This window comes from Aythya marila (assembly GCF_965140915.1).
Source record: "Aythya marila genome assembly, chromosome: 23".
In the NCBI taxonomy this organism is placed as follows: domain Eukaryota; kingdom Metazoa; phylum Chordata; class Aves; order Anseriformes; family Anatidae; genus Aythya; species Aythya marila.
The window spans coordinates 3,649,941-3,674,028 of record NC_139064.1 but is presented as its reverse complement, the minus strand read 5'-3'; the positions used below and the strand labels follow the sequence as shown (position 1 = coordinate 3,674,028).

The following is a 24,088-nucleotide window of genomic DNA, read 5'->3' as shown; positions in this document are numbered from 1 at the left end:
AAAAAAAAAAAAAAAAAAAAGAAGTTAAAAGGCCAGATTCCTCTATTGGCTTTTATCCTTCATTAAGAGTGCGAAGATTACCTGAAATCATGATTTTTTTCTTCATATTCTGCCTGAGTTCATTTTGAAATTCCAATCAACAGATGCAAGAAGGAGAAGGGGAAAAGCTAGTGGGGGGTCACACTAGGCTTTGAAAAGGAAAATTAGAGAGAATATTTTTCTTTCTAATTTTTTTTTCCTCTCCGGGTTGCAGGTTATAAGAAGGTTTTTTAAAGGATGCTTTCTCCAAAGCGTTGGCTTCAAATTATGTCCCCATGGCATCTGGATTAAACAGAGTCAATCAGAAAAAATTGGAGTGGGAGTAGGAGGGAATAAAGAAACAAAAGCCCTAAACCAAGCCCTTCTTTCTATTCTTGGTTGGTTCTCAGCATCTTTCAGTGTAAGCATCTTATTATTTGGTTCAGCAACCTTGGCTGTTTAGTTGTTTGCAACAGGGATTTCCCATCCCCACTGCCAAGGGGGAAAACAGTTTTCTCCAAAGGAGTGAAAAAAACAACCTCCAGCCTCAGATTTGGGCACTGGCTGGGCTTTGAAACTTCACAAACTGGAAGAAGGGTTGTGGAGGATCCACACCTGGCTACTCTGGTGCAAGCAGTGCAGAGAGGGACACGAGGGGACCTACGGACATTTAACGGGGTCGGGCACATCCCATCCCACGCAGGGCAGCTGCCACCCGCCTATGCATGCATGCACACAGCCAGCTTGGTACAGGGGGGCCAGCACGAGAGAAGAAAGGTTCAAGAGCTGGATGAGATGTGGGCGAAGGCAGTGCTCCCTTGAGCATTAGCAAGCCAGGCAGATACTTAACCTAATCACGTCGCTTACAACCGCACCGAAATTTAGAAATCAATAAATAAAATAAGCAACGGCAAAGTGTGTGTCGGGGGGGGGAGGGTTAAAAGGCCTTGGCTGTTGAGCGACAGGGTCGGGAGGTGTGAAAAACATTAGCTTCGTCTTTTTGCTGTGCTGACACTTCAGACGTACTGTTCCTTAGGACAGATGTAAGGGGCCCGGGAGCCGGGGGGTGGGCAGCAGAAGGAGACGTCGGGGTGCTGAGGGTAGAGGTCTCGCGGGAGGTCTGACAGGGGGGCGTAGGCGTGGGGGATCTTCTCCAGATATCGCCCTTCGCGTGGGTAGCAGCGGGTCAGGTAATCACTCGCATTCGGTATCTCTGAGTGACACTTTCCAAAGTCCTGGAAGCAGAGACACAAGGCAGCGCGTCAGGGCTCCGGGGCCATCGGGGAGAAAACGCAGCTCAGCTCCTTGCTGAGACCCCCGTGTAACAAGCAGGGTGGGGGATTAAATAGTTCTGCTTACTGCTTCAGCAAAATAGGCACCCGGCTGATAAATCCTCGCATTTTTAACATTCTTGTGTTTTTAACGTCGCGCCTCGCTTCCCGAAATGCCCATTTTGCTACAGAATAAAGGATTTTGCATTCTCTGCCCCTTGCCTGTAAGGGCTCTGCCTCCCTCAATAAAATAAGTGTCATGGCAAGAAAGGGCAGTTTATTTTCAGTCTTCCCAACTCTTCCACACCTGAGTTTGGAAAAAAGCACTGCTTGTACGCATCGCTGATCTAACACAGCCTCGCACTCTTTTATACAAAGGTCACATTGCTCTGACCACAGGCTCTGGAGGCACAATGGGTTATTGTGCCCGGTGTTTGCCCAGCAGCTCCCAGTGCCTCTGCTCAGCTTTACCTGGGTGAGCAGCTCCTTTGTCAGCCACATTTGTGAGTCAAAGGGACTGCGGGAAACATAAAGGACTTGCAAGACAGAGGTGGTCCCAGCACCTTCCTGGGGTGCATGGAGAGTGTTTTTAGGGACGCTTTGCAAAATGTGATTCTTCCTCCCCAAGTGCCACATGAAATGAAAAGCTCCCGGAGTCCAAAGCGCTTTGATTCCCATTGAGGTAATTTTGCGGAGGTGCAGCAAGCAATGCTGAACAAACACTGCTTGTTTGAGTGCAAAAAATCACAGAGACACCTTTTCCCAAAAAAAGCTCTGAGCAAACAGCACGGGCGCTGGGATGGCAGCGTGAGCTCCCAGTAGTGCAGAGCAACCCCCCAGCCCCAGCCCTGCTCCCCAGGGGGTGGCAGCAGGTGGGGAGGGCTCCTCCTGCTCAAACTCCCTTTCCTCCCAGTTGAATCCCTGCAAAAGGACCCAAGCAGGAGGGACGTGTAGCACTCACCAAGGTCTTGGTCTCAATAAGGGCTATTCTCATCTCTAAGAGGCAGCAAATCCACTGGCAATCACCTTTTATGCCTGTGGATTGATTTGGGGCTGGCTGGAGTGAGTAACTTGCCCTGCAGTCCTTCCTTGTTCTCTTTCAAAGTACCAGAAACAATCAGTTTAGCGAAGAGGACAAAGATTTGACCCTCGGGAGAAAAAGCCTGAAGGAACAGAACAATCTACTCAGCTCCTCTGCCGCCAGTGCCTGGATAAATATTTCACCAGGACACTTAAAAAATCACATAGAAAACAAAGTGTCGACAATAATTTATTGATGGTTCAGCCTGCTACAAGAGGCAACAAGAAAGCTGAAGGGCTGCACAGTCTTAGGGCAGCAGCAGCCTCACAGAGAGCCGTGGAGGCCACCAGAGGATGGGAAGCTGGAGCTCCAGGAAAGGAGCTGTAGTGCTAAGGTCAATCTGACTTTCATTTCTCTTTCCTTGGCAAAACGCTGCACCCACTGCTCAGGCTTTTTAAAGTCAGTGATCCTGACCTGGGCAGACAGCAAGGGGCCACAAGTTCGGCTCTAGATCCCTTCTATTTGGAGCTGCTGCGCTGGTATCTCTGAAATTCAAGCGAGCCATTCCCACACCTATCTCCTAACGTTTTCATCCACTTCTGGTTTCTAAGTGCAAAGTGTAAAAGGGAAGAAGCTGGGCAGCAGCATTACAGCTGTTTAACAGGATCAATACAAGCCGGGGACATTAGGAAGCTGCTCTTGGTCCCTTACTGCTAAGGCACAGCAGCACTGAACCTTAACCCCTATAATCTCTTCCCAGAGGGTTTGGGCAGCCCTGCCATACAGCTCTCCCCTTCTCAGGTGGGAGTTATGTTTACGCAGCAAGTCGAGGCCTCTAAAGGACTGAAGGCTGAACTGTGCACAGCCCTGTGGCTGGAAAACTGGGCAGGCTGTGACAACACGCTTAGAGAACAAGGGCGGTTATCCCCCTACAAATCCCATAGCAGGCACAGGGATCCATACCATGATGGGAGAAGGGAACAAAGAACAGCTGATTGTTATTCTTCTGACTGTAACAGCTGATAAAAATGGATGGAGAAGGGCTAACAGTCAAGGAGAGAGGTAACTAGAATGTGCAGAGGTGCTCTCCCTGCATAATCTGCTCTCAGGAAATGTTAGATGCAGCAGAAAACTCCTGAAAACTTCTTTCCATACCTGTGGGGAGCGGGGAAAAGTATTAACCCTGCTCTCCTGCTTTAAGTGGTAAGTCATTAATGGGTAACTGAACCTCCTGGGTAAAGCTAACCTGAAAGGGAAGTGGTCTCAGTGACTGGAGTCCAGTAGGACGTAGCAGGAGAGAGGAGCTCTTAGCCAGCAATCAATCCTCAGTTAATGGGAGGGCGAGTTTATGTGTGTTTGGGGCATATAATGGAAAAATATAGGGCTTTGTACAAAAATGAGTGCTCAAAAGGTCTGGTAGCAAAGAGGCTCTCAGTTAACACAAATAGACATCTTGTGTAAACTGAGCTCGTGGGTAGCATCCGGAGCTGCAAGAAGCACATCATGAGGCGCTACTTTGTGGGATGCCCATTAGCAATGTGCTGGCTCAGCAAATACATCTTTCCCTTTTTCTGTCTAATGATTAATGTGGGCACGAAACAAGCATCCATGAAGCAAGGCTAGAGAGAATCACTGCAGTTCTGCCAGCTCTTCTGGGCAGGTGAGTACAAGCATGCTTTCCTTTTCTTTCTTGCCATTTTGGGCTCACTTTTCATGGGTCAGCAGGGCCAGGGCTGGGCAGCTGGAGAATGCCAGCATTGGGGCAGAGGAAGGGAGTTCCCTGTTTCTTTTCACCTTCCTTTAGCCCAGGAGTCAATTGCTCCTGCTTTGTTCCCTTATCTCATTTCTAAGTACCAAAAGGGAAGAGGAGAGAATCAGCCTGATGTTTATTAACATCTAGCAGCCGGTGCCCTTTGACTTCCTTCCCCAGTCCCACTGTGACTTTTTCCAAATCTAATTTATCTTTAACAAAGTTTGAAATTAAATTAGGGATAATGAACTAATTAAATTGAACTGCCACTTTCCCCCACCTGACTTCTCCTACTTGTCTTTGTTTCCAGTATGGCTGCATACAATTCCTCGTTATCTGGGTTACATCCTCCCCCCCTCAGTTTTATGTTCAAGAGCTTGATTAAAGGGGATGTCAGCAATCTATCCGTTTCAGACAGCCCAGCAGATTACCTTTAAACGGTCTTTATTTGATTGAATTAGAGAGCTTTCATTTCTGCTATGACTTATTCTCATCCCTTCTCCATCTCCTATGCACTTGTGATCATCTCCTTGGTAGGACTAGCTGTGCTACAGCTTTCCCTCCAATCTGACCACGTGCAATACTTCTTATCACTAAATAATCAGCTCTTACTGATCTAAAAGAGAAAAGTTCCTTGTCAAATCTGAGGATTTACCTGCTCCAGTCTCTGGAAAACCCCAGAGCTGAAATTCCCCTGAATTAGGGAAGGAGCTATGATGAAGGATGCACCCACAGATACATGCGAGTACTATTTATGCAGTAAGCTCACTCATAAGGTTGCATTCCTCCTTACAGCATGCTTTTAGCTCTTCAGCTATAGCTACTTACCTGTTCTCTCTTCCTACAGCATCTTAGGCCATCAGTAACCTTAAACCTTTACCCTCATGCTGTTTCCCTTGTGAGCTGTCTCCTCTAAAACTTCACAGCCAGGGCAGGGTTGGTGCCCTCATCCTATAGCTGGGCAGCTAATGGGGAGCCACCTCAGCACTTTGCTTTATTCCTCCCACAAACTGGAAACGGGTTATTGAACAGGGGTGTGCTCAGGCAACTTCTGTGTTGATAGGAAGGAGAAGTGGTAAATGGGAGCTGAGCCAGTGTTTGGTGGTTCTTCAGTATCCCCAGCTCACGCTGTGCCAAATCTGTGATGGGTGTAGATTTAGTGGTTTTATAGTGGGTTTTATAGGGAAAACAGAGCTGGGAATCTGATCCCGGCTCTCTGATTTACTGGAATCTTGATGCAAGTCTCAAGGTTTGAGCTATTCTTGCTCTAACAGGGACAAGAAATTCCCAAACAAAAGTGAGAACAGGAGTGTGGGGAGGTGAAGGGGGAGGAAATAATTAAAAAAGCATAAAAAAATAAAAAATCACCCTGATCTGTGGTGTGTCATAGCAGGGAGATTTCGTGGCGGTGAGATTACACCTTCAAAGCACCATATGACTGGCTTTATTTTTGCTTCAGAGAAGCTGGGAGGATTTCCAAATTTGGATTTAGAGGATTACTGTCCTTTTGCTGACAGTAAAATCCCCCACCCTGGGGAGGACGAGGTGAGACCTCCCAGGATGGATTAGGCAGCGCCTGCCTTGTTCGTACCCAGGCGAGTGGTCCTCTGGTGCAGCCCAAGGAGCCGCAGGGACGCGGAGGTGAAGGCGTAAAGAAAAGAAGCTGCTCCCAACCACAGCCTCCTCCAGCCTGTTGGAGCTGGGCAGGCTGGTGCCTGGCGGCTGAGCACCGGCACAAACAGACCCCAAAATCGAACGGAGATGAAAAAGCAACCCCAAAGTGACCCAGAACTTACTGTCCGCTCTCGCTCGTTACGTCTACGAAGACCTTGATCCTCATTCTGGGAGCAGGGGTGGGCAAGACACCGCAAGAGAGAGAGGTTACCGCTGCGCTCCGGGGCCGGCCCCGCTGCAGGCACTTACCTAGGGAGGTTTTTGCTACAGCAGGGGAACTACAGGGCTCCTTCCAGCACGGGAAAGCCAGGGGGCACGGGGGTAGAGGCAAACTGAACCAGCCCACCACGTGCCTTCCTCTCAGGCTGCTCTGCCCCACTGTCACCCACCTGGTGGCACTGATGTTCCTGGTCTGCAAGGGGACTTCTTTAAAAGTCGTTTTCCTCCCGCTCATCCCCCTGCATAGAGCTATTCCCTTCTAAGGGGATTCCCAAGGTCTCAATTCCCTTGCCACTTATTCTCTCCTCCAACCCAGCCCTCTCCATCCCCAAGCTGCTGTTTCTGTGAGCATCCTCTGGTGACCCCGGAGGGATTTGGGGTGCTGCAGAGCACTCCAGCACCCCCTTTGCTTCCTCCCTTGTCTCCCCACCCTCTTCTGCACCTCTTCATTGACACCCCTGTGGGGCTGCAGCCCCGTTAAGCCCACAGCCCGTTCCTCCCATTTGGAAGGCAGTAAAACAAAGGGGGAGGAGCAGGGTAGAAGCTGCAATCACCATGACTTGGGGAATACGTGTGGACAAGGATCAAGGGAGAGTCATAGCCAAGGAGGGAGCTGCCCATGGCTTTTTCTTGGCCAAAAATGGCTGGCATCACACAGAAAATCTCTGAGTTCCCTCTACTTCGGATAGGGAACTGGTGGCTTTAATTCCTGAGAGACGGGTAAGATTATAGGGTAAGGGGGTGGGAGAAGACCTTGAGGACACCAGTTTCCTCTTCAAATGCCATTCTGCTTCACAGTGTCACTGGTAAATAGAGAGGCCCCAGGACTACCACTGGTGGGTTTGAATGTGAACTGAGTCCCAAGCAGTCCCTGCTGTGGGACCCGAGCTCAAAGGGCCTGGGTGACACTCTGAGTGGAACAAACAGGGAACAAATGAGCTGGTCTGATCTCTTGTTTTGAGAAGGAGAGCACCAAAGGAAAAATCTCCCTCCCTCCCTCAAGCACTCAAACATGCCATCTGCATCAGCCCCGTGCAACGCAAGCTCTTTATTTTGCATACGCAGTCCCTCCCTGGCTGCCTCGCGCTCACTTTCAGATGCAGGAACCTTTCCGTGTTCCCATATTCTCTCACATACTCTCCCACCTTGTTCTTTCACACATGCACATATGCTCCCTCTTATCTATAGTCTCTTCCACGCACACAAACCCATTTTTCTCCCCCCTCCTTCTTTCAGTCCCCTTTTCTCTCCCTCCCCTTCTTGTACTGGGTAGCTTGGGAGGGCCTGTTTAACATCTCTCCCAAAGTTTTGTCCTCAGCCTCTGCATGTCCTAATGTCCTAGTAATGCTGCTTTGCTTTGCAAGAAAAAAAAATGCCCCTAAACAAGCTGTGCCTTTCAAACCCACCTCGTTCCTCCCTGTGCCTCCAGCCCGGCTGGCTGCAGAGGGGCTGCTTGGATCAGAAACCACCCCATTAACGCTTCCCCCACCCCATGCCTCTCATCGCTGCAGAAAGCAAAGGAAAACACTGCAGAGAGCATGCACAGAAGGCGAGGAGATCCCTGCCAGCCCCCCCTGGCACGAGGGGAGCAGAGGGGCAGCATCGCGTGCAGGGCTACGGGGTGGGCAGGATGGGGCCGAGGGGCTGCTGAACGGGGAGGGCAGGAGGTGCAGGGCAAGCACTGGCTGCAGAGGAGCAGGGGGAGGAAGGCAGAGTGCGATCGTGTACCTTGAGGCCAGAATCTGAGGGGAAAGGGCCTAGAGTGACATGCGCTAGCGTAAGTTGGGCTGGATGGTTGCGTACTCGACTAGGTCTCCGCCAGCATGGATGGAGCTCCGAGGGCTGGGTGACGAGGCCAGAGCGGACGTGTCCAGCTCTGCATAGTGGACATCACAGTCCTTGTTGCCAGAGTTCTGGAGAGAAGAGAGCAGCAAGGCGGTGGGGACACAGGAGGAGAGGATTTGGGGGTCGAGGTGGGGGGGGTGAGGACACGGGAGCCGAGCCAAAGGGAGCGAGTGAATGAGGTGGGAGAATGGGGTGTGTGATGGGACGGGGAGAAAGAAGAGAAGGGCGAAGGGGGGAGGAAGAAAAAAGAGTTAGAAAGAGGGAGGGAGGGATGTAATGAACAATCAGTCAGGTAAAATCCCAAATCAAACCACAGGCCCCCCTGGCATCTCTCCCCAAAGCCGCTGGTGAGCTGAGCTCTGAGCCCCCCTGCCCTGCGCCTGCCCCCAGCAGCACCTCACTGCTCCGATCTCCCCCTCACCCCCTCTGGGACCAGCACCTTCCTCACCCGGGGCTGGTTCAGTGATTTCAAGCCTTACAGGCTACCTGAGCTGGCACTCGACCCAGGAATTTGGGGTGAAGATGATGGGGAAGGATTGAGTGTGGGGTGTCAGGAGGGAGATGCCTGCAGGGAGTGGGTCCAGAGCCATGGCACCAAGGGCAGGGGGAGGCTGCAGGCACATTACTGTAGGGAAATGCTACGGCTTAGCCAGTGCTGCTGGTTTTTTTTGCCCAAGTGTGGGGGCTGTAATGGTCTTTTTTACATGCTGTGTTTTTGCACAAGGCTTTACTGCACATTATGCTGCTGCGGATTAACTCTGCAGCGTGATTTTGTCATTGTGGTAATGTAATAGATGCTAAAAGCATCCTTCTTTTGGCATGAAAATATTTACGGGCTTTTCCTTTCTAAGCAGGCTTATCAGCAAGAACTGCATGAATGGAATATTACCCAATTTGTCTGATCACTCCTATCCAGACATCCTTCATGCTTTGCAAACAGCAATGGCCAGAGGACCTCGGGAAGCAGCAGGACCTGGAGCCCTCAGTGCTCCGTGGGGGAAAAGAGCCACCAGCATGAGGAAAGGTGCATTTTTGGGACAGCCCTGGTGATAGTAGCCAAGGTATGAGGGGTGCCCTGGCTCCTTCCCCCATGGAGTTGCTTTAATTTCCATGCTAGCATTCACCAAACATCTGCTGAGCCTCTCTGAGAGGAGAGACCTTGCTCTTCCACATGAAATAGCTTTCACATTTCCCCAGCCTTTTTCCAAAAAGGCCACATCGCACAGAAATTATGCAAAAGGTGTTTAATCCAAAAACGTTTCCCTTCCTTTGGTTTGGAGCTGTCCTCAGCCACGCAGCAGCTGTGGCAGAGCCATTCTCAGGAGTTTATGGCCCTGTAATGATGTGCTTTAATGCCTCTTGCTGGAAGGGGCTATTTGGGGATGATCAGCTCTGGCCATTGCAGATTAAATGTCCATGGATGTTGAAGAGGATGAGTAGTGCCAACTCCATTCTCAAACCTAAATCTATGCCCTGCAGAACTGTCCCCTTGGTCGTTGTGTCTCAGCACCCTCTCCAGCCTCAGGGAAGGGCAGACCAAGCCTTTATCTCCTTCTCCAAACTAGTGCTGCCTTCCCCTGGTGCTGATATCTCTGTGGAGTTCCCCTGCTCTCTGCCACTCCTGGGCTTGCTCCTGCTCCCTGCTGCTTGTTTGGAACAAAATTTATTACAATATCAATAATGTGACTTGTATACAAGGTCTAGCACTGCTACATGCAAGCGCTCTGTGTAAATCATCAACATCGGCACCCTGGTAATTGCCCTGTAAACCGAGAGGAATTATTTTGCTGTCTGCAGCAATGAAACTTTCCTTTCTGCTCCGCAAATGGGTATCGCTGACACTTACACTAATCACACCACAGCTCCCACATGCGCTCGTGCTTCCACCCCTCACGCTCCTCCTCGCTGCCAAGCACGCAGCGTTTGCATGGCACAGGCACTGCTGGGCACGCCTCTGCTTTTGCACACCCACTTTATTTAACACACCCACTGATGTGCATGGATGCCACCGCTCACAGACACACGTCCTGCTGGTAGGTGTCACCTGAAGCACGCACACATCCACCCCATTCACTCCTGCTTGGATGCCCTCGCATCAACCAAAGCTTTTGCCCCACGAGGGCTTGGAGGCAAACGCTGCAGGCAACCTCTTGTACACGTCTGTACCCTTAATTGGCCCCTGCACTGTCCTTGAGTGTCTGTGCCCTCAGCTTTATGTTCATGGTATCTTTCCCATCGCTTGCAGCACCCATATTCACTTGTAGCCCCCGAAGTTTCATGTCCTCTGCCCCTGTGGACATGCCCCAGCCTTTCCCTGCTTGTGGGGCTGCTCCCTCCCCACCTCTCCAATGTTTTCTCCTCCTGGCACCTCTCCCACTCCCCCCACCCTCACTCTTTGCCATCTCCCATCGGTTCCTGACTCCCATTCTCGTGCCATGAAATTGTTGACCCCAGGCAGTGGCTCTCACACAGCCTGGCGATGAAGCCAGCTTATCCCAAATGAGGAGGTTTTGCCCAATTCATTTAAAGCCAAATGTGCCTGCTCTGTTTTCCTGCAGAATCGCTTCCCTTCAAAAAGGGAAATGGGGTGTCTGTGAGCGGTCCTGCAGGGAGGGGGCAGGAGCTGGCTCCTCTGCAAGGCACGGCTGGGCAACGTGATGCGCACCTGGCCCTGGCTGCGTTATCCGAGCAGGATCCAGCACATCCAGCCTGTGCTGGCAGCAAAGGGACACCCTGCCTCCCCTTGCCAGCCACAAACCCGCACAGCCTGCTGCCTGCCCAGCAGATACGGTGATTTAGCAAGAAGCAGGAGCAAGCCTCATCTCGCTCCTGCAGCGCGAAGCCACAGCGCGGTGCGCACGTGTGATGGGAGCCCAGTGGCACCAGCACGACCAGCGGACAGGGGACGTGTCCAACCCACAGATCAGTGCCAAGAGCGGTCACAGCTGCAGCAGCAATGGCCGAGACACCCGGACCCCATCCCCAGCGCAGAGGGACTTTTATCACGGGCCAGAGGAAGCCAGGGCTGCACAGCTCGTCGCCACTTGGCTCGAGGCACAGCGAAGGAGCAGCGAGTGCCAAGCACGGGATGTGGAGATGCATCTTCTCAGACCAGGATTGAGAGCAGCAAACTCTGTTCCCATGGTTACTGAGCAGCTACCCATCAGGCCCCATCTCACATCACTAACTCTGCCACTTAATTAACCGACTGCTCGTTATTTCCCGAAACGAGCTCCTCCATCCTCCTGCTTGCCTGAAACTCAGCTCTCAGATGCTCTCCACAGAGCAGCCCGTCTGGCTCTAGTGCCCTGTTTCATTTAAACCTCATCTGCCACTCAGCGAGGGTTGGAAAGGGCTGGAGACAAGCCCCGGGACTGTGGGAGGGCTCCAAGGGGAAGTTTTTCTTTGGGGACACCAGCCACTTCCAGCTCGGGTGAAGTAAATAAGATCACATCGGCACAGAGCCGCGTCTGAGCCCTTTTATCGCTGAGCCCTCGGCGCCTGCCTTGCTGCAGACTTCTGCTAGCGAAAGGTCACTGGGCCCCATCCTTCCATTATCTGCACAGGAATGCGCATCGAGGGGTCATTTTGGGATGAGCCGGAGGGAAGGGAATAATTAGCTGCGTTCATAAAATATTACTCAGTATTGGCTGGTATTTCTGCTGCCTCCTCAAACAAACGGGCTCACACTGCAGGGGTGCAGAGGCTCATGCACAGGACCCTGAGCCCTCCCTTGTTGTCCCAGGCCTGGTGGGAGGAAAGTTTTTGGTTTTCCCTTCGTGGAAGGACTCCAGAGCTACCTGTGCTCTGTCTCCTATGCCTTTGCCCTTCTGTACCCAACCTTTTCTCCAGCAGCCTCCCTCCTTGACGAGCAGCCCTTCCCGCTAGCAGCTCTCCCTGACCCTTAATCTCCCTGCTGCTGCTGCCTCACATTAGCATCCCTTTCTCTGCGAGGCTGAACAAATCCACACAAAACAAGGGGGTTTAAAGAACTTGTCGATTGAGTCAAACTCTGGCACGCTGTGCCCGGCAGATAATTGCTTGGAGGAGCTGCTGCTTTCGGCTGCAGGCACTCGCGGGGCTCAGCTGCAGGAGGTGACCGGGGTGGGACAAGGGGTTTAACTCTACAGAGGAGGTCCTCTGATGGAGATTTGGAAGAAGCAGGGTGTTTCAGAGGGGAATGACTCCTAAAACCCCAGCTGGAGGACCTATGGAAGCCAAGGGGCAGGTGCTGAAGCAGGGCCACCAGTCTGTGCTCTGGGATGGGATGCTCCTGGCCTCTGAAGGCTGCTGGTGCACCCGCTGGCTTTTGGGGTTTTTGGTTTCATGGGGTGAGGGATCCTGGGGGAAAGCAGTGAGGCTGGGGCTGAGGATGCCTCCTGTCTCCTTACCAGCTTGTCGGTGTAGGGAGAGGGCTCGCTGGCTGCCATGTCGTAGTACGGAGGCTGCAGAGGGAGCTTCTGGATTTCCTCCTCGTGCTTCATGTTGTCCAGGTGAACAACCTGTAACAGGAGGGAGAAGAGGGGTGAGGGGAGCAAGTACAATCCTTCTGCCACAGCCTGGGACACCACACGGTGCCACCGTGAAGGGCAGTGCCTCTTACCTTCTCCCTGGCCATATTATTTGCCTCCTGTTCTTATTTCATTCTCACATTCCTCTTCTCATCACAACCACTTATGCCATACAAAAAAAAGTGAGGCTGCTCAAAAGCCCTCACACCTAAGAGCCCGTCTGAACACCAGCTCGTTCTGAATTCAGTCCCCCCTGAAGGGAGCAAGCAGGATCCAAAGTACCCCTTTCCATTTGCACTTTGGGCTCAAGTTTTCCCTGCCAGGGGAAGGGGCTCGCCGCGAGGCTGGGGAGCCGTACCTGGATGTCTTCTGCAGTCAGGTGGCTTTTCAGCTCCTGTTTCCTCTTCGGTGGAGGGGCAGGCTTGTGGGACGGAGGCAAGTCAATTCTGCAGGTAAAGAAGCGGCTGGTGGTTAGAGGGCAGGAGCAAGGGGTCTCGTACACCAGGACAGGCTGGATCCTGCGTGCACGAAGGGTCTGGTTGTGTTTGTCACCACACTGCCAATGCAGTCACTGGTTCCTCTCCTGGGGCACCACAGAGCACCCAGCAGTGGTAGTGGGTAATTAGCAGGAGGTAATATCACACCCATGGCAAGCTTTGGAGCTGCTCTGGAGCCCTAGCCCCTGCCCCAGGCTTTCCATTAGGGGATTGAATCTTCCTCCTCCATGCCAAAGGGGTTTTGTCCCTGACCCCCCATCAGGGGATCAGCTTCTGTCCCATGGCACAGGGCTTGGCAGCCGTTGTAATCCCAGCCCAGAGCCTGTCTCTCTGCATTCTGTTCGTGCGCGCAGATGTGTCTAATCCTGTTACAAAACTTATTAAAACTCCGATCTGCTAATTAGCCGGCTTCCCCTCTCCAAAATTCACCAGATCTTCTGATAGGGATGGGCGGCTTCCCTGGGCAGCCTAACGGCTTGCAGCATGGGACCCGAATTTATGGGTGAGAGGAGGAGTAAAATGGGTCCCAGAGGCTCTGCAAAACACGGACTTTATGGCTCTAAAGAAAAGAAAAGCTATTAACTTTCCGAGGCTTTGGAGCAAACCCCACAATAGAGGCAGCACCTCTGCAGTCCAGGGCACCGTTGTGTTTCTATTCTCAGCTAAAGTGGCTGTTCCCTGTTCCTTCCTGGAGGGCCATTGTGGGAAGTGGATCGTCTGAATGCATCTCTGTCATGGGGCTGATGCTGTTGATGCAATTTCACCTTGTGGTGCTATTTTTTTTTTTTGTTCGTGTGCCTTTCTGTCTCCCCTCCCGCTTTCTGCGGTTCCCTTCCCTCCCTCCCTCCCTCCCTCGCTATCCTCCGCTGCCCTCTCTCAAATGGGATTAAATGGAGCACAAAATGTGGCCGCATGTAGCAGCGGCGCGCTGGGGAGTGCGGAAGATGAAAGCAACTTGTGGCCTTGGGGCTCTCAGTGCAAGGTGGGAAGGGAGAGGATGCTGCGGCGAGGCAGAGCTCTGCGGGGAGAGGACAGGGAGAACATCTCTGCAGAGGGCTCTGTCCGTGCTGCACTTGGCTCTGAGCTCCACGCCATGCATGGAAAATCCAGGAAAAATATTTGCCTCCTGTTTTTTCTTGCGTGCAGGCAGGGAAAGGACCGGCAGTGCCCCGCGGCACCCGCAGGCAGCACAGCACTACTCACAGGTCGTGGTCGGCGTCCGTGCGGTTCTTCTGTTGCCTCCTGTAGATGACAAACACGGTGACAGCCACGCCGATGATGAGCACCGCGGCGATGACGCCTCCCATGATCCCAATGATGCCGCCTGGGGCGCCCTGAGGTAGCGGCTTGTCTGCAACACACAGGGAAGCGCAGGGCAGAGGGTTAGAGCCACACGGCCCACCGTGCCTCCGAGGGCTGACAGCTTCCGAATTCTGCTATTTGCCCTTAAATTGGGTGGTTATTCCTGGATGTACCCTTGTTCTGTGCTGGAAGAAGGAAGGGTCAGGGAATAAAGGTGCCCCAAAGCAGCCTCCCATGTTGGGCACTCCTGTGGGACTCATGCGGACCGGCCACTCGATATTATTTAATTATCTCAAAAGCATTCTGCAGGGCTTGGTTACAGCCTCTTCATTGAAATCCTGTCCCTGTTGAGATGAAGAAGAGCTTTGCTTTAAATGTAGAGCTTAGAAAAGCTGAGGACCAATGCTTGATTCATTGAGGTGGAGCAGAGGGGACGTGCATCAGAGCCTGGCACCCCTAAACCTTACAAAACGGGTGTCCTGAGTGTAGGATTTGGGGATGAGGGAGGGATGGATCACATCTCGTGCTCCATCTCCTGTCTGGCCCTTTGCTCTGTGGCATGGGACGGCTCCTCAGTGACTACCGTGGACCTCATCCAAAGGAAGCCAATCCCATGGGCCTGACGGGAAACCGCTTTGAAACGTACGATAAAAGGATTTAATTTGCTCTACCTTCCAACCTAATTAAACTTGAAAAGTAGCTAATTGGTACTTTGTACTTACAGCGCTGGCAGTGATGAAAGAAGGAGATAATTGGAATGGAGGAAGAAGGAGGAGGAGGAGGAGAAGGAAGAGAAATCCAGGGAAAGGGAGCAAGACAGGGAAGAAGGAAAAAAGTGCTTTGTAGAACTTGTCTGTCACACCTAGTTTTTGTGCTTTTCTTGCTGCCCTGGCTACTGGCTGCTCTCAGAGAGTAGATATTGGACTATAGATATTGGATAGAGATATAGAGAGAGATATAGAGAGGAGATATTGGAGCAGCCTGGTGCAGAGCTGGCTGCACTGATCCTTTGGCAGCAGCCCCATTCCCAACGCCCACCTCACTGCCAGCCTTCACCATCCATCTTCCCTCCTGTCATCCAGGAGTGAACCAAGATGTACAAACATTTCTCAGGGAAATCCCCTCTCCAGCAAATCGCATCGCAGAGACCCGGAGCATTTAGTGCACCAGCGCCAACCACGGGAATTCCCAGCACCACGCCAGGACACTGCAACCGATGAGGAATTCGCCCCGAGAACCGCCTTGACACTGATCCCGCACCCCTTTTCCCATGACTTCCATGCAAACCTGCTTTTCCTGTGCTTCACGAGGACACCCCAGAGCCTGCAGCAGCTGGCAGCCCCCTCCCTACCTCCCCACACCCCCGCTCCCCAATTAAGAGCTCCAAGCTGGATGTCTTCAAGTGGCAGGATGCCGGAGTCATCAGACGTGAGGTTCCTCTCCCCACCGTCCTCGTCTCCGGCAGTCACTTTTCTCTCTCTTCCCTTCTCCACATTATCTTGTAAATAATATTTCTGCCCTGAGACAGCTTGCTTACAGCCGCGCTCGGGCAGACAGCTGACACGTCGCAATCCGAGCCCCCGGACGGCATTTGAGATTGTGGCAGGGATGGTGACGGTGAAGGATCTCCCAGTCACTTTGGCTGGGGCATTTCCATGATGGATCAGCCCCTAATGGCTCTCGGGCTGGCAGGTAACGAGCAGGGAACATCAGCCTCCTGCTATTGCTGTAAATCAGCAGGTGTGAGTGTGAGAGATGGGGACGGGGGCGGGAGGAGAAAAGGAGGGGTGGGGAGGCAGATGGATAAAGCTGAAAGGAGTCTGCAGGAGCTGGAACGGGGCTGTGCCACAGCCGAAAGGGGGCACGGAGGTTTGGAGAAATGGAAATGCAGCCAACAGGTTGCAGATGTAAGCATAAAGCACTGGGTAAAGAGAGTAAGGGGATGAGGGGAGGAAAAAACGGGGGAGCACAAGGAGAAATGAGTTTTGGGGGGTCTATCACAGCGCATCCTTCTCACCAAGCTCTCACGGCTGTGGTGTGAGCATCCTGCTGTTGGTACCCACTCTGGCTGCCTAAGACAGGGCTGCACAGCCACGCAGCTCTTCCAGAGAGATGGCTGAGCTGTGACAAAATCCTGCCACAAGTCCTGCCCCTGCACGTGTGGGTCTGCTCCCCTAGGGCTGAGCCAGCCTGCAGAAGTGCTGGGCTCGTCTCTGCAGGACTCCAGCTAGAAGAAAAAGAGTAAGAGGCAAAAAGACCTTCCCTTCTGCTTTCTCTTCCCTCTTTTTATTTATTTATTTTTAATTCTCCTCTCATCTGCATCCCCAGCTGTTTGTTTCCTCGCTCTCCCCTTCCTGGGGCAGGGCTGCAGCTGGTATATTGTATATTTTGAGGGCTGCTTCCCCAGGTGCCTCCGGCCGCCTCCTGCCAGACCCCGCTGTCCTGGGGGGCAGGGGGCTGTGGGAAGGCTGCTGGGCTCCAACTGGAGGGCACTGGAGAAACCTCGGGAGCAGATTGTACAAAGCAGTGGCTGAGGGCTCAGTTACACTGACAAGGCTTTTGGGCAGCCCCGGGAAGATGTTTGCAAGGCTTGAGAATCGGGGATCAGAATAAATTGGCAGGACAGCTCAAGGGCCTCCGGAGTGGAGTGGGAAAAGGCTTTGCCAATTAAGAATGCAAAACCCCTCGCTCTGTGTCACGCTCAAATAATTTAAAACTCTCCAAAAAGTTGGTGTGAGACACTTGGCAGGGAGGCAGGTACCAGGGAACCCAAAGGGGCTGAATGAACAGCTCAGCCTTATCTGGATGTCTGAGGGCTGCTGGGAACTCCTCGTTCCTGCTGGAAACTGAATTAATTCAAAGTATTACAATTAAGGAGAAAACAAGGACACCCCGCCCCCAGCCTCCTTCGGAGCAGTTTGGTTCATTGCTTTGTTCTCCCACGGCTCTTCTGGAGATGGAAGCAGACACAGGAAAGGAAGAAATGTGGTTATCTGTCCATAAAGCCTCCTTCCAGCCACCTGGTAGCGTGTCTGGCTTTCCAAGAGGAACCAGCGCTAGGCGAGGATCTTTCTAGCAAGAAGATCGATTGAACCATTTTCCTGAGATGCTGATAGTGTAATCCACCAGCGCGGATCCTCAGTTAAATCACATCCAGCAGCCCAAAGGTGCTGGCTGTCCCCATCTCCCCAAAAAATTAAGGATGCCCACTAGCAGGAGAGCCACACCGGGCGCAATCTCAGCACGCAGCCCACGCAGAGCTTCCTAGCTCTGGCTGTGAACCCTCCCTTGTCCAAACAGCCTCAGGGCTGATGGCTCCGTGGAGCCGTGGCTGTGATTTACTGCCCGGGCCCTGCAAACAGCCGTGGTAGCGTTTCAAACCAGCGAGACAAAGGGATGGAGCTGTCCACACGCGCCGTGCCCGCGGGGTGAAATAGTGCAGCTGCAGAGCGCACCAGTAAATAAAAACAGGGGAACAATGAAGGCTTTGGAGAACCAGTTCACAGGAGAGAGAGAGAGATGTTCCCAAAGGGAACTCGAAGTGAGGCAAAGACGGGTGAACTGGAAAGCTTCCAGAGGAGGGCACGCCGGAGCAGAGGAAATGACTCACATGCCCTCGGCACGGGGGGAGCAATGTGGAGGACTTCACGGGAGGAGCAGAAAGGAGAGATGGTGTCTGCCACGCTTTTGGGGGTAGTCTCCTCTTAAAGATGCTTCAGTGGCTGGGTTGTTTGCATCATGAAGCACCTGGATGGTCTTGGGGTCCTTGGGAGCAAGACCCATCACATCCCCACCAAGGGTCTGTGCTGCCCTGGGCTGGCTCGTAATGTTATCTTGTAATGTCCCTGTGCACAGGGATGTCCCAGGGCACAGAATGGGTCCTGCATGCCCTGCTGGCATGAACAGGGTGGGATGGAGGTGCTGCTGGGCAGAAAGGCTTCATTTATGAGAATTCTGTCCCATCTTTTCTGTCCTGGCCATCTCCCATGGGGCCAGCTGAGAGCGAGCCCGAGCCCCATCGAGCTGCTGGTGCTCAGCCTTCATCCCCCAGGAAATCTGAGGCTGGGTCATTCCCCAGCCCCAGCTCACTGCAGCTCACACTCTTCTGCCTCTGCCTCCTCCTAACTTCAGCCTGATCCTTCAGTGCTTCACAGAGAAGCAGCACAGCAACTCGCAGCACTTCTAATAAACCATTTGCTGAAAGGTCTGCCCGCATCTGTAACCAGCTGCGAAGAAGGGTTCCGTTTCTGCTTATCCCCTCCCCACACAAAACAAATCCCCGTCTATTTCATGGCTGGCTAGCCAAGGCACTCAGCAACGTGCAGCTTTGCTCGCAGACACATTGCAAATCAATGGGAGGGAGTCGTGATTCTTCTCCTTTCATTAGGCTGGCAGCTAGCAGAGCCTCAAAGCTGCCAGCCTTGCTAGAGTTAACGCAGCCTCAGCGCTAAATTGCACCCCTGTTTGGGCACACAGAGCCCGTGTGGCTAAAGCAGGCTGTCCCAGTACAGCACCAGCTCCCAGTAAGCCTGTCTGTGCCCTGGATTGCCGTCCTGATCCAGTGGAAGGGCTGAGCCCTTTTGCTGGACTCCTCCTGCCCGCTGAACCTCCGAGTAACACGATGAGATCAGACGATGCATATTTATAATGCACCCCACCTGACACATTCCAGGGAGCCTGAGACGCAGCGAGTTTGCCGAGCTAAATTAAACCGAGCTGAAAAGCTTGGCAGAGCAAATACGTCCCCGGTTAGGTTTTAAAGACGAGCAGGATTGTCTAATTTGAGATGCGCTGCAGTAGCGCACACACCCCCGGGCACAAGCTGCTTGGGAGCATCGTGGCACCTCGTGTCTGCAAAGGGTTAAATAAATACAGTTAAATACAGTTAAATAAAGGCTGCTCCCAGGGGATGTGGGCACAGGGCTGATGGTGGGATAAGCAGCAGTCCCTGGAGGTTTTAAAGGGATCTTAAGTCCGAGGGAGGTGGGTTTCTCAGGGGCAGCCCCATTCACTGAGTGTCTTAAGTGAAGCCCTCGCAGGGACAGCTAAGTGTCCAGAGGATGAAAGGGATTGGGAAGGCGAGCACACATCAGTGCTCGGCAGGCAGCTTGGGGATTGCAGCACCTCAGCTCCTGCAGGATCCAAAAGCAGCTCTGTTACCGAGTGCTCATCTGGTGACCTAAGCTGGGAGAAACTGGGGGAGGCAGGCCTCAGCCTGGGGAAAAGAGGAGCATTTTGGCTAGCTGAGGTTGCTAGCAGGGATTTTGGAGCAGGAGGAGCCTCATGGCTTCACCTGGTGGTAAAGGCATTGCAAGAGCAGAGCGGATCCAGCAGCCCTCCCCAACCCTGCCCAGAGACTCCACCAGCCACAGAAGGAGCTCAGGACCTCTCCGGCTGCAGGAGAAGATTTTTCTGGTTTTATATCCCCCTCGAGGAGCTGGAGGTGCACCCAGACCCCTCTGCGAGTGACCTGGTGCATCCCCCCCCAAATTGCTCTGCTGGGAACCGAGGGGCTGGGTATCCTGAGAGCATGCAGGGACATGGGTACCCCGCTGTCTGGGCACTAATCGTGACATCCCTTTAAGATCCCTGCCCGTTTTGCTCCCCTCTGTAATTTTTACAAGCCCGACCAGTAATTAAAACCTCTGCAAACCACTCGTTCGTCTCAGATGTGGTCTGGGGAGACCCTGGCAGAGCGGCGGCCGAGCCAGCCCTCTGCGGGGAGCCTCTTGGAGCAGCGTGCCCAGCTGCAAGCAGACACAGGGACGAGCTGGGTTTTATCAGGGATTTCACACACATTCCTGCACAGGCAATCTCTTTGCCACGCACCGCGGGTGGGGGCAGCTCAGCCCTGTCCCATAACCACCAGCTCCCTCCCTTTCCCCTCCTGCATGGGAAGCACAGAGCCAGCCCTGGTTAAGTAGCTGCTGGCTGCAAAAGCATGTCTGGAATGCGGCTTTAACCCCTGCTGACCTTCCCTCGCATGCCTCCCGAGCCTCCTCCTAGCCACTAGCAGGGAGGATGTTGGATTAGAGCAGGGGGAGCAGCCCGTTAACCCCCTGGGATCCAGCAGAGGTAGGGCGAGTTGTGCTGGGAGATGCCCCGCAGGTTCCTCTCGCCACGCTGGCTTCTCTCCTGCTTCTGGAGCAAAGCGTGGCAGCTGTCAAACAGCACCTGGAAACGCGCCCTGACAGCTCAGGAAGGAAGCTCTTCGCTTTGTGGGAGGACAGAGCTCAGCACGAAGAGCCAGGAGACCAGAGGATGCGACAGCAGCTGCGTGTTTGCAGCAGAGGCAGCGCCCTTCTGCACGCACACACTGCACCCCCGCCAGGATCTGTCCACGTTACCTCCAGGCTTTGTGATGTCCCTGGCTCTCGGTGGCACTTGGTGGCTCTAGCAAAGAGGGGGACCTTATTTCTGCTGTCTCCAGCTCTGCCCTCTCTGCAGCCAACACCACGGACTGCCCGGCTTCCCAGGGCATCTCGGTGCAGTTAGGTGGAGAGTGCCCAGCCTGGGCTGGGGGCTGATGAGCCCCGGGTTATCTGATGTTTCCTCTGCCTCCCAACCCTTAATTTTAGCTCTGCTTCATTTCCTTGCAGCTCGGCAGAGTAATGAACAATCAAATCCCTTTTGTAATTTATTTCTCCTGCTGTACAGTCTCGAGGAGGTGATGGCACTTGAAATTGCCTCTCCTGGAGGAAGGAAGGGGCTGGATCCCAACTCCCCTTACACCACACTGTGTCTCCCTGGACCTCGGCAGCCAGCTCCAGCTGCCCAGAGAGCAGCAGGTCTCAAATCCGTGTTTAGCCAGAGATACAGCCTCGCTTCCTTGATGAGCCCATTAAGGTCGTGCTATTACAAGCAGCCACCAGATGAATTGTGTCAGATCAACGGCACAGGGACTGCAGCTCAGGCTCTGTGTTAATAGAGTTAATTTGCTCAGCAATCCTCAGCATCACTCCTGGGAACATCTCACTCTTCTCGGCCGCAGGTCCTGGGCCACTTTTACCTGGTTTTGCCCGCAGGGTGCTTGCACCCCAGGACTGGCGTACCCTGGATGTCCCCAAGGGGTGAGCTCAGCTCCCTGCTGGCATCAGCTCGAGGCTGCTCGGGGCTGGGTGCGGGCACAAGGAGTGCGTGACACGAGGGGGAACTGCTCTGTGTCCCTGTCACACAGCCAAAAACAAAGAGTTGTGCAAATGGGAAGAGGAACAGGGCCACAGCTCTCACAAGAGGCAGCCCAGGCATTGTTTTCTCGGCCTTTTTCCTGCTTTTCTGTCTCCTTCTCACCGGAAGGAAAGACTCCTAACAAAGGATGTCTCCCAACTTCCCAAATGTCTTGCAAGCAGTCTCTGCCTTAGCATGCAACCACCAATATTTATCCACATCACCTTCTCCAGCTGGGCGTGTGCTAGCTTCCCCCACCTCCAGTACAGATCAAACAGAAATGCTGCAAGAAGAAGGACCTGTGAGTACGAATGAGAAGCTGTGAAGCTGTTGATACAAAAGCTAAGGTCACCCTGGGGAATGCAACAGGGGGAAAAAGAATTTGCAGTGCTGCATAGGCACTTTACCAGATGGAGATGGTCAAGAGGGCAGTGATCATTCAGAAAAGGCAGCAGATTTGAATAACTGTTCATGATCTGTCTCGGGAGAGAAACTGAAATTTGTTCGTGGCTTTTGAGACGACAAAACAATTTCTGCATGTTAGGAGATGGCAGAACCAAGCAATTGCTGGACGGCATCTCTTAGGATACTCCACTTATTATAAGAAAATATGTTGGAAACTTAGCCAAAGAGCCATCTAACTCACCTCTGTTAGCTTGTTCTGTTTTTAAATACATTGGGCCAGTTAAATTCTAGAAGGTTAATTCTGGCAGACTGGAAGAGGGCACAGAAAATGACCTGAAACCTGTAGGCTGATTTGCTGGCATCAAAGAAAAAGCTAACACGGGCTGCAGTTAATAAAGAATTAAGAGGCAGGAATATAATCAATGCCAGTCTACATGGTTCATGGAAATAGGTCTTGTCAGTCAAACACAATGTCATTTTTTGCCCACTAAACCAGTCATCTCATCAAAGTAAGCACAGAGATGGAACAGAAAACAGATTAAGAGTGACTAACTGACAGGTCTCAGGAGGAGCTGTCAGGAGGGAATCGCCGCTGGTGGACACGTTTCTGCCCAGGGTAATGGGGGAAGGAGTGGAGGGCCTGATCCAGCTCGGTGCTTTCATCAGGTCTGTGCAGATAATTGCCTCCTGGGTGCCTCAGCGGTGCTGGGAGAGGCAGAGGTTGCTGCATAAAGGCCACAATGGATGCAGGATGCTGTAATGCAATCAGAGTTATAATTGTACGGCTACAGAACCCTGCATCTGCATCCTTACCCTTAGTTTTGAAAGGAAAAGAAGAAATGAGAAAATAATTGAGTAAATCTAGGTTTCCAGTATGTCTACTGCAAATAGGCCTTAAGGGGTGTTCCTTGACACCTCCCTGCAAGAAATAAACTGGTGGCAAGGTGCAGCAAGCGAGGGTTGGGAGCTGCACACATTGCCCCAGGGGCTGCCAGGGCTGAGCACAGCCCCAGGGTCAGGTCGTAACCACCCTACGAGCCTTCCCCATCCCCAAATCTCCTTCTCCCCACCCTAATCCCTTGCCGTGTGTCAGCCTTTTTGGCTCAGCAGTCAGCTGAATGCTGAGAGCGGGGACGTGACCTCCTCTCCGACACAGGGAAGGTGGTGAAACTCAAGAAAAAACCATCCTGGGGAGGGAAAAGGGGTCCTGAGGCTGTTGGGGAGGGTGCGGAGCTGCTCCGTGCCTGCTCCTCTCCTGTTGCTCAGGTAACACTTCCGAGGCAGGTCCTCCAAGCAAATTTTTAGGTCAGTTATAATTGGGAAACCTCGCGTGGAGCTATAAAACATCGGTTAATATGCTGGAACTATCTAGTTAAATGCCAATTATAAAACCCCATAAGCTCCTCAACTCAAATATATTAATAACATAATTAAACATTTATTGCTTATGCAAATTAAAAGTTAAGTTAATCGGACATCAACGAAACCCCGGGAAGTGACCATTTAAGTAACTAATTTCTATTTAATTACGATTCCTTCCTATTATAAAGGCCCCATGCCATTATTTCTGGACTGCTCGGCAGTGTTTACTCGAGACTCAGCATTCCCACCCCGCTATCCATCGGTAATCCCAGACAGCTGCAGCATTCATCCCGCAGCCGGGGCCCTCACACAGCTGGCAGCAGCTGGGCTGGGTGCCCCCGTTCCCTGCTCCTTCTCCCACCTCCTCCTTCATTAAGCTGCTGGGGAGGCACAGCTGGGATTAAATCTCCTCCGTCCTGGAGCGGAAAAGGGAAGGGAGATGCACCAGACCCATGGCAAGGCACCTGCTGGGGATGGCAATGATGTGTGTTGGTGTAGATCCGACAGGCAGAAGGTAAGGATTTAGCTCTTCCGAGCTCCTCCCTGAGCCTTGTCCCTGGTTCCCTCCACACTTTTGCCAAAATCACATCACTTCTCCGCATCACTGCTGGGCCAGGGCACTTTTTGCACAGTGGGGAGATCGCCAGCCTCGGAGGATGTGTTCCAGCTCCTCGGGTGGACAAAGCTGCGTGCCAGCAGCAAGCTCCTGTTCATTACTGTTGTAAAGCGGTAATTGAAAGGGCTGGGAGCTACAGCAGGACAGTGAAATGAGGCTGGGAGATGGGAAATGAAGCATTTCGTTCCTCGAGGGATGGAGATGTTTCCCCTGGCGAGCCGAGCCTGTGAGGCCAGGGCCATACGGATGGACTCCCTCCCTCCAAGCGACAGGCAATCAGTTAAACCTGACAGGTGTGAAGTTGGCAATTTTCTTTTCAAAACTGTGAGATAAACAGGCTGGCAGGAGTTTGAGAGGAGCCGAGAGATAAGGGAGAAATAGAAACGTTCAGGCACCTCTCTCCGTGGGGCTCGCGATGGATGGAGGAAAA

The 24,088-nt window shown here is 52.7% G+C and overlaps 1 protein-coding gene across 1 annotated transcript in view; it reads right to left on the bottom strand.

Moving 5' to 3' along the window:
* Nucleotides 1-596: 596 nt before the first annotated feature.
* The window catches only part of NECTIN1 (nectin cell adhesion molecule 1), an 81,095-nt gene continuing 57,603 nt past the window's right edge, over nt 597-24,088 (bottom strand). Inside the window, exons 6-9 of the mRNA XM_082778110.1 lie at nt 14,010-14,157; nt 12,668-12,755; nt 12,190-12,300; nt 597-1,253 (exon numbers count right to left, since the gene is read on the bottom strand). Coding sequence (XP_082634236.1) covers nt 1,035-1,253; nt 12,190-12,300; nt 12,668-12,755; nt 14,010-14,157 — 566 coding nt within the window. The 3' untranslated portion in view covers nt 597-1,034. The remainder of the gene's footprint in view (nt 1,254-12,189; nt 12,301-12,667; nt 12,756-14,009; nt 14,158-24,088) is intronic.